At 41.2% G+C, this 9881-nt stretch overlaps 1 protein-coding gene across 1 annotated transcript; it reads left to right on the top strand.

The window, feature by feature from the left end:
* The first annotated feature begins 752 nt into the window (after positions 1 to 752).
* On the top strand, positions 753 to 8855 carry LOC115685852 (rRNA (cytosine-C(5))-methyltransferase NOP2C). Its single transcript, XM_030610991.2, has 13 exons — positions 753 to 910; positions 1027 to 1145; positions 1457 to 1898; positions 1989 to 2136; positions 3314 to 3451; positions 4273 to 4335; positions 4484 to 4605; positions 5257 to 5500; positions 6433 to 6644; positions 7077 to 7177; positions 7837 to 7918; positions 8018 to 8079; positions 8401 to 8855. Exons 1-13 carry the CDS (start codon positions 827 to 829, stop codon positions 8510 to 8512), a joined length of 1929 nt encoding a protein of 642 aa, XP_030466851.2. The 5' UTR covers positions 753 to 826; the 3' UTR covers positions 8513 to 8855.
* Positions 8856 to 9881: the final 1026 nt, after the last annotated feature.

The following is a 9881-nucleotide window of genomic DNA, read 5'->3' as shown; positions in this document are numbered from 1 at the left end:
CTGCGGATAAGCTCCAAGCTTTGACCAGAACGGGATCAACAACATCAGTATCAGCAGTAGCAGAAGGATCAGGAGCCCCAAAATGACCATCGGCAAAACGATTGTCAAAGGAATATTCGAGTTAGCTAGCGTGAACAGCAATCGAAACGACCCGAGTAAGAAATAAATTGCGGAGATAAAATCTGCACCCGATGGATTTACGTGGTTCGCCGGTGTGACTGCTCTGGGGGGGGCGAAATATCGAAGAGAGGGTTTCACTATAATCGGTGAAGATGAGATTACTATCGCTCAATCACGTTCACTCGCAAATATTTACCGATCCATGATTAAACCCGAACCCACAAGAATCACCATTAGGAAATGTACGCAGAAGCCACGAGGGGTTAAAAAAAACAAAGTTTAACATGGGGTCTCCCGTGAGGCACGCTCATTTAACGATTCGAATATGCCGAGTCTAGACAAGAATTTATGTATCGCGATATCGACTGACAGTCGATGGCATCCGTTTCAAAGAAAATAAAGGCGGCCATGCGTTGATACTTCAAATTTTGTATAAGAGCTTATAGATCCTAGCACGCCGGCTTCAAAAGGCCATACCTGTTTGTGAATATGTAGATAAGGGGCCCGACCCATCAAGAGCCGTGGAGCCCAAGCTTCCCTGGTGGTCATGGGCTTTCGGACATTCCGTCGAACACTTCGCGGGCGCCGCTCGTGAATCGCAATTCCCCCCCCCCCCCCCACCCCCAAGTCGCCGCCGTCACTCCTTGGTCGTCCACCTCGCACCACCGTCTCTTCCTCCGCGCGCGCGGAGAGGAGCTCTCCGTGAATGCGCAGCGACGCGAGGCGGTTGCTGCAGAACCTCCGCGGGCGCCGCCCCCTGTTCACCTCCCGAAACCCTCCTGCTTCTCCGGTCTGTACCTCTGTCGTTCCCGATTCGAATGCCCCGTTTCTCGTGTCTTCGTGCTCGTGTTTGATCTAATGTCGCCGCGACCGCGCCCCTTCGTGCGCGCGCGCGCGTGTATGCAGATGGACCGGTCGGAGCGGTACTGCTTCAACCCCGCGCTGAGATGGGACCCTCGGGTGGAAGCGTACTTCATCGAGGCTTACGGAGCCGAGCACTTCGCTCGCATTTCCGCAGCTCTAACGTAAGCTTCGAGCTCGAGCTCTTTCGCTCCTTTTCGATTCCTTTTGCTCTTAGTAGGATTGTCGTTCGGAGTCCACTGTTTCCAGTGGAGCGAATTGTGACGGTTCACCTCCCAGTGTGATGGAAAATGGGTTATTGATGCTTGAGAAGGCGACTTCTTACTTCGACTGCATTGCGTACTTTTAGCACAATGTGCGGTATCTATCTGCCGACAGGAGCCGCGTTTTTTTACCGGCAGACGCTATCTGACACTGGTTTTTTTTTTTTCGATTTTATGGAGCTTGCTTATACATTTTTATCTCCCTTGATCAGGCGCCCGTCGTGCTATTCGTGCATCCGTGTGAACACACTTAAGTCGACAAGTGATGCTGTCATTGAGAAAATGCATGCCATTGCTGAGGAAGCAGGTCTTGGAGACTCGACCGACCAAGTGAATTCGCAAGGAACTCGTACTGTCGTTGATGCTGATAAGGTTCCTCAGCAGAATGGCGCATTAACTAATGCTAATGGAGATACATGTCTGGAAGGACAGAGTAAGAAAGTCCTGGGGTCCTTAGGAGATGCAGTTGATCCGAATAAAGAAGGTTTACCCAGTAGTTTGATTTCTAAATGTGACATACCTGGCTTAGATTATGTGGTCTTCATCAGAGGGTCAGGACCACATGATATTGACTATGGTTATGCTTTGGACAAACCTCCAAAGGAAGTCATGGTCAGTAGGAAATGTGCAGAGGCTGTCCTCCGGGGTGCTCAGGTACTCTCTTGTGAAGTGATTAAGTATTCTTGAGGAAGCCTACCTGCTTCTTGATTCTTAATTTGTATCCTCATGGTAGTGTATGTTTAGGTGTATGTTCCGGGTGCACTGGCTTGCAGTGCTCATGTCGAGAAGGGTGATGTGGTTGCAGTTTCTGTGGCAGTTGAGCAGCCAGGTCCTGATGGTGGATGGGGTGTTAATATGACCCGTGGGACTGTTCTACAGGGATTTCAGACGGGCAAGTTGGACTATTTCAGTATTCAATCAATATTTTCACAGAGCTAGATTTTGATTAACTGAAATTGTCAACTTGCAATTATTGTGAGAACCTATTGGATTGTCCATTGGCTGTCATATAGACTTCAACTCATGTTTCTAAGACATGCTTTACATCCTGATTGTGGGTAGATTACTCAGAAGAGTTGTTCTCTGTGAGGGCAAGAGAATGTTGCTCTTTGTGAGGACAAGACAATGAGTCTCATCTACTTTTGTCTTTGTAGAAAATTAAGTGTTGGCCTTAGCACATCTCATTTGTCGTCTGCATATACAAACCGGAAGTTTAAGAATTTAATTGGCACTTGTTTCATACAAGGATAAATCTTTCTGAAATAGAATAGATAGTCGAGGTCTAGACTTATTAAAGATATAGTTAAACATAGTCTGATCCTTTTATGTTTTATCTTGTTTATTAACTATCTGCATATTGCTTGAATTGATATTAGTAGCTTATTCTCTAGTGGTATCTGTTCATTCTAGAGTTTGTTGAATAATTTCATGTTTCAGTTTTAGATAATATTGTGAGCTAACTGCTATTGTTTTTTCACATAGGTTACCCTACTGCTGATAATGGCAAATAGTGAAAAATAGATAAGGGACGACCTCGTTAGGAACTGAATTTATTTCTCCATTTTCCACCTCTACTTTATCCTCTCATTAGCCTAATCATCGATGAATTATTAAATTACGATCAGTTAAGTACTTTAAAGGTGTCCCTACTTTAGTTTGGGAAAATATCCTAGCTAAGCATGGAGAACTAAAAGAATGAAAATTTAAGGAAAGGCACCTGGGCAGTGCATCTCTAGTCATCTTCACCCTACGTTTTCTGTTGTGGCGTACTCTTTCAAAATGGGTCACTTATTTTGAAAGAAAACTGCCTCATGTTACATGTCTTGTCAAGGGGATCAAGTGTTCTTCTCTATGGTCTTTTGCCCAGGGGAGATACTTTGTTATGATGAAGATGCGGTTTATGCTCAAGTATCCTGTTGTTTATATAAATGTTGAATTCTTTTTCACCTGATTGGGTGCAGTGCATATTTGCCTTTCTCTTTGCATGGATTGAATATTCTTATTTAACTATGATTATCTGATTTTGCTATGTCTGGGATTGTTATTCGAACACTCATTTATGATTGCAGATCCTCTCTATAATGAAAGAAATGGCATGTATATTGGCCAAGGAGTAACGATGATGTCAAGGGCAGGCATCTTCCGTGCCTCTGAAGGAGTAGCTGTTGACATGAAAAGTCGAGTCTACAGACTGCCTTCTTTTAATGGTATTCGTCAATTCTCGTCTTGGGGAGATGACACTAATGTTCATATTCCATCTACATTGCTTTAGAAGGATGATATTTGGTTTCTTCCTTTTCCATAAGTTGCTTGTCACAAAATTGCCTTGACACTTGCATCCTTTTTTAGTTACTTTCAGTGAACAAAGTCCAGTCATCTGCTAAAAATTCTTGTGACCCCTTTTCAACTGAAACCTATGATTCCAACTGTTGTTTGCCTCTATTTCTGTTATTGGCACTGGGTAAAGATGTTGAAAGTCCCTTTTCTTGAGACTTCAATTTGTCGAATATGTCGCTTTGTTAGGACAAGTCTTCAAGAATAAAGCTTCTTGGCTGTGTTTGCATCGAGTCCTTGGCTATCCATTTCCTGAATAAATTAGCTGTAATAAATGATAATGGTGAGCTGATAGATGAAGATACAGCAAATTGATAAACTGTGGAGCCGTGGAGAATTATGCAATGAATAGCTGATTTTGGAAGAATTCTTCTTCGCATGATTCAAATCTGTGATTCTATATTCTTTTAGAATTCTTTGGGTTAACTGTGCAAAAGATACTTTGTGTGGTGGCATGGTTTTTCTTACATGCAATATTTCGTTCTTGTCATCAAAACCTGTATTAACGCTTGTATGTAATAATCTACCTGACAAGGAAGGGTTTATTTCTCAACTTTTAGCAACCAATCAACTATTATCTTGGACACATTTGATCTTGCTTGACGGACTTAATTTCTTCATATAGCTCATGATTCTGGACATTGTGTTCATAAACCTCGAAAGCTCCTATAACTTCTTCCTTTTTGGTCTCCAGATGTGCTTGAAGGGGAGATATTTCTTCAAAACCTGCCAAGTATCATCACTGCCCATGCCCTAGGTAACTTTATTTTCCACAAGCTACTTTGCATAAAAAAAAAAAATGGACCAGTTAAAGATTAGTAGATAGTGCTACTTGATTGGCATGATTTTGTTTCAAGGATATTTGTTTTACCATGTACATGCATCTGAAATATTGTAGCTTGTAGATCCTCGAAAGGGTGAAAGGATTCTAGATATGTGTGCAGCACCGGGAGGAAAAACCACCGCAATTGCAATTCTTATGAAAGATGAAGGAGAGATTGTTGCAGCTGATAGGTCTCATAATAAGGTACGAATTCTTCCTGCTAATCTGCCTGCATGATGCCTCTAAAAGCATAGTGTAGAGTATTTCTCCACATGAAGTGTCCAGTAAGAAAAGACAGCTAGAGAAGACCAAAGGCTTTATTTTAGAACATTTGCTCTCATAAGATTGTATGTAGCATCCTTGAATTTGACTCAATTGTTAATCAACAGAATAATCGTGAAATCTTCGTGGCTTTGTAGATTGGAAATCATGTGAGACCACCATGAATTCATTTAAAAGCTTAATTTGGTAGGTGATGGCATGTTTTAAACTTTACTACTTAATGTTGTCTTCACACTCAGGCTAAGAAATCTAAGACTAGAAAAGCGTGGACAATATCTATAGATAGAGAGGCAAATGAGGGGCATGAAGATTTGAATAATTGAAGATAAAACCGGAATTCTTGCAGTTACAGTAAATTGAATACTCATGGATTGTCACATGGCTAGACAAAAATTATCAAATTGCAAAGTGCGAGAAATTCCATGGTTCAATAACTTCAATTTTCACAAATCATGATTCATGTTCAGAGCAGTAGCTGTTCCTTGATTGACCTTGCTAAGCATATTTGTCACGTGTGACGGTTTTGGTTCACATTGTTGTCATTGCTAAAGAGTTCTTTGCAATTGATTCTAGGTGCTGGATGTTCAGAAATTGGCTGCTGAATTGGGCTTGAATTGTATAACCACATATAAGTTGGATGCTCTTAAATCTGTTTGCAAAAGTCATGAACTCAGTGCTGCCATCACATCCAATTCTGGTGATAGTTTTCGAAGTGATGCTACAAACCAGAACTCTAGCACAGTGGAATCTCAGGTAGAAAAGGTGCAAGCCGCTGATATTGCTGGACTTAGTACGAGGGATGTTTGTAATGTCAATGGTTGGTAGATCCTCCTTCCAACTTTAGTCAACATTCTACTGTATGAATTCTCTTACCTCGCAAATATTATCAGATAACACTTAATATGATCATTGGATTGAGTCTGAATTTCAGGGTCTGATGCTTGAGTTTGGATGTACCATATGGGATGTACTCCGAATTTTCAGTGACTTGTGTTGAAAAGAAATGAACTAAGGTTCTTTGGGTTATTTGCTGGATTTAATAGATTTTCTGAGGATTTCCAGTGTTTTAGAAGTTCTTGGAGTTGAACCTTAGGCAAATGAGCTATGCTGGATGCTTATTTTCTCTATACTTAGACTTGATATTTCAGGCTAAGATTCTGTCCTTTAATTGTGGCAGCATTGCTATTTAAGGCTGAGATTCTGTCCCTTAATCGTGGTAGAATTGCCTACGTCCTCATTTCACATAAAACTTCATGATCCTCGATTTAGCAGACTTGTGGAATAGTGTGGGTTACTTACCCGAGCTGTCTAGGTTGGAGGGATTTTCTTCATGTCTATACAGGATTAAGCAGGGATTTCTTTTGAGATTGCTTGATATCATGTAAACAAATTGCCTTCTAACACATAATTCCTATTCGATTCCTGATGCAGATTTTTTCTTTCAGTCGAAAAGAAAAAAATTCAGTTCTTTGTTTCTTGGATCCTATTGAGCCTAGCTTTGACTTTGGTTCTTCAAATTTCTGTTGCCTGTCTTTTTCTCGTTTTATTGACCGCATCCTTCCCCTGGAAATGAGCGAATATCTAGCTCGCTCTTATAATCATGGGATGTCAAATCTGTATATTCCTTCTGTAGCTTGTAGTTCTTAACTTCCCTCTGATGCATGTGATATGCATTCACTTGTCTTGTTTTAATAATATTCCATGTTGTAAGTAACAACACACTAATCTCTGATATTGTGAATGCTATAGTTAGAAATGAGAAAAGCGGTGAGAAAACTTACGCAAGCCGATCTGATGTGAGGAAGAGTATGAGAAGAATGAGGAATGGGCCAGGAAGGAACCAGTGCAAGGGCATTAGGGCGGAGAATTCCAAAGGTTTTCTACCTCACAGCTTTGATCGAGTTCTTCTTGATGCTCCATGTTCTGCTCTTGGCCTGAGACCCAGATTATTTTCTGGAGAGGTTAGACATTTGATGGATCCAATGACTTGATTTTAATTTGTCATTTCATTCCCTAAGTTTAGTTGCTATTTTTTTTTTTTTTGGTAAGGAAAGTTTAGTTGCTATTTCGTTGTAGTAATTCTTAGAATTGAGGACGACCAAGTAGTCAGGGTATGCCCATGTACAGATTTGCATATCCTAGCTTCAGGACCAAGAATAAGATCAGCCCTATTTTATAACATAAGAAAGATTTGTTATCTTGCTTATCTTGTCTGAGAACCCTTATCCTCTTTGAGAAAGCTTGTAGCTGATCTTGTTTTTTTGAAAGGGTGTTTCTTTCACCATGGAAGATGTGACGAATCTGTTTTGGTAACAAATTGCAAGGATGAATGAAGTTCCAGTTTGTTGTAGTTCATCCTATGCTTATAATGTTTGCTTTGTTCTTTTCTCCAGGAAACATTAGAATCTTTAAGAAGCCATGCAAAGTATCAACGAAGAATGTTTGATCAGGCTGTTCAGTTAGTACGCCCTGGTGGAGTTATTGTATACTCAACGTTAGTATGCACAATCTACTCTCTGCAAGTTCTTTAGTTATCATTTTTGATTATATGCATGCCTTTAGTGCAATATGAAATTGTAAGTAGCATTCTAAGCAGATATGAGACTGATTACTTCGCCATGTGCACTGAGCATTTCATTACCCATTCATATGAAGAATCTGCAATTGCACTTGATCTCACATTAGAAAGGTGTGGCACTGTGCAGTGGCATGTTGCACAAGCAGGGTTAAAGTGTCTACATCTCTCAAAACAACTGCCGAGTTTTTTTTTTCCTTCAGAAACTGCTGCGTTTAAATGCCTAGCATGTTGTTTTTTTTATTTTTTTTATTATTCTCCTGGGGCATAACTCATACTTAAGAATTATACAACCATGTCAAATTGCATTTTTTTATATGCATGCTAAGTCATTGCTATTGGTAGTCAAGCGTCATCTGCTTAATCGGGTCCTGTACCATTTGTAGGTCCTAAAAAACTCGTCCATCTAAGCACTTGTATGGTACTTTTCTTATAACAAGCTTGCATATTTGGTGCTTATATCATTAATTTAATGCACCAAGTCGAGTTATCGCTGTGTTAAATTACTATTGCTCTAAATCTTTTGCCACCTCAAGCATCTGTGAAATTTAACAGGGTGTTTATTTATGGTTTGCTAGATGTACAATAAATCCTGGTGAAAACGAAGCATTGGTTCGGTATGCTTTGGACACTTACAAGTTCCTCTCTTTAGCCCCTCAGGTTAGATTGTGCTGTTAACGTTTTGATATGCATAATTATTTGGCTGATATTTCATCTTATTTGTAATCTCATGGATACCTGCATTTGTGTTCTTTTCAGCATCCAAGAGTTGGAGGTTCAGGCCTTGTTGGTTCTTTTGAATATACTGATGGATATATAGAGTAAGTACTTTTGTCCAACCATATATTGTTAAAAAAAAAAAATTACCCGATCCTATTTCCGAGATGGTTGATATATGATTTTCTTTTAAAGAATGGTACCGTAAGGCATGTTGAATGATCTGAGGCAAGACTGGCTGATCTTAGGATGGTCCATCTTGTTGAATTAACAAAACATTGGTGGTCTTTGTGCTTCTAATCTTTTATGCCTTTGAATTTCTGTCTTTTCATTTATGTTGCTTGCTGAAGTTTTGCTTTTTGCAATGCAAACAGTAGGCTGCTTAATTTTCACACTCCAACCTTTGTAACGGTGCTTGTCTGCAGGGAGTGGCTAAAACCAGGGGAGGAAGAACTTGTCCAGAGATTTGACCCATCGGCTCCTCTTGATACAATTGGCTTTTTCATAGCCAAGTTTATTGTCAACAAGGAAACCTAAATCTGCAGATGGCTGCAACTTGTGAACTCAGGTTATCGCAGACTAAACGAGGAATTGCTCGTGTCTAGCATCGTCTCTCTGTGGCTTGTGCAACATCCATTCTTAGACAGAAGAAAATTCGATATGAAGGAAGAGTCGTTCAAGGCTATTATTTTTGCCCTTAGCCTGATGTCGACCCTACAACCTAAACCGAGAAGGAACAGCTTAATTGATTATGCCAAAGTATTAGAGCTAGGATATATCATTAGGCGAGGGCACGGGTGTTTCCAAAGGAAGCGAAAAGCAATTAGAGACAAATCATTACTTGCTTGTGTTAAATTAAATACTTTTACATGCTTTTGCTAATGCGTTTGATTGCTTGGTTCTTGTTGATTCTTGTTGATTTGATTGAATGAATGAGATCCGTTCCGTCTGATTGTTAAAACGCAGATTCCTACTATAAATTGCTCTGTCGAAAGCTCGAAGAGGCTCAGTGAAATCTAGTACCAATACCGCCTGTATCCACGATTGGTTGGATACGTAAACGGTCGATTCTCCAAATACACGTGCAGCTTTACGCACACATAGATAACAAAGAAACGGGTTTAGTAAAAATCACAGTAGAATTACTGGAATTGCAATCACTTAGGCTATGAGTCAACGCGACGACACGTTGGGCAACATCCTGTAAAAAAGCTGAGAAAAAAAAAGTAACTTATGGCATGAGTTTAAGTCCCACAAGAACATTCCTAGAATCCTATTACCTGTCCTGTTCCACCGGGGACCCAAGTGGTGATGTTCCTAACTGTTTTCCCACAAGCAACCGTATCCCATTTCTTCTGAGGCAATTTCATCGTAGAACTCCCAATTACCACAATCTTCAACAACGTAGTGAAACTCCATGGTCCCCACCATCTCATCCCCATACCAACCCATCCTCACTTCCTCACTTGGTGGCATCACGTCCTCAAGCCAATCCAGGTCTTGGACCGGGACCCCGTCCTGCTCAGAGCTCGGGGCCTCCGAGACGGGGCTAGGACGGCGAACCTCCGGCGGCTGCACGGCATACTCCGCACCGCCACAGCTACTACTGCCTATGGCCATGTCGTCCTTGTCGAGCTCCTCGAGTATTTCTCGGAGGAGCGCCCCGTCGACTTCCGGTATCTCAAGCTCGGCAGCTTCCTCGTGGGGTTTGCTTCCGAGGGCGAAGCTCTCGGCAGAAGCCATGGCGAGGAGCGGAAAGGAGGGACCTAGAAGAAGGAAAGGGAGAGGGAAGGAGGGAAAGAAGTAGAAGGTGTTGGGTGCTGCAACTTGGCAATGCTGGATGCTTAGATAGAATTGGATAGGGCATGAGACTCCTTTATATAGTTTCATGGGTGGTAGGCCTCAT

This window comes from Syzygium oleosum, unplaced genomic scaffold (genome assembly GCF_021117445.2).
Source record: "Syzygium oleosum isolate NSW1041296 unplaced genomic scaffold, Sole_v2.1 Sole_v2.10, whole genome shotgun sequence".
In the NCBI taxonomy this organism is placed as follows: Eukaryota; Viridiplantae; Streptophyta; class Magnoliopsida; order Myrtales; family Myrtaceae; genus Syzygium; species Syzygium oleosum.
Note: the sequence above shows the minus strand (reverse complement) of the source record. Positions and strands in the feature narration are given on the sequence as shown.

Bases quoted from the DNA above. Each gene is read 5' to 3' on its own strand.
- LOC115685852 (XM_030610991.2), top strand. From the start codon at position 827: ATGCGCAGCGACGCGAGGCGGTTGCTGCAGAACCTCCGCGGGCGCCGC. The intron at 3,452-4,272 runs GTATTCGTCAAT...TTTGGTCTCCAG, and splicing joins CAGACTGCCTTCTTTTAATG to ATGTGCTTGAAGGGGAGATA. The intron at 7,178-7,836 runs GTTAGTATGCAC...ATGGTTTGCTAG, and splicing joins GGAGTTATTGTATACTCAAC to ATGTACAATAAATCCTGGTG.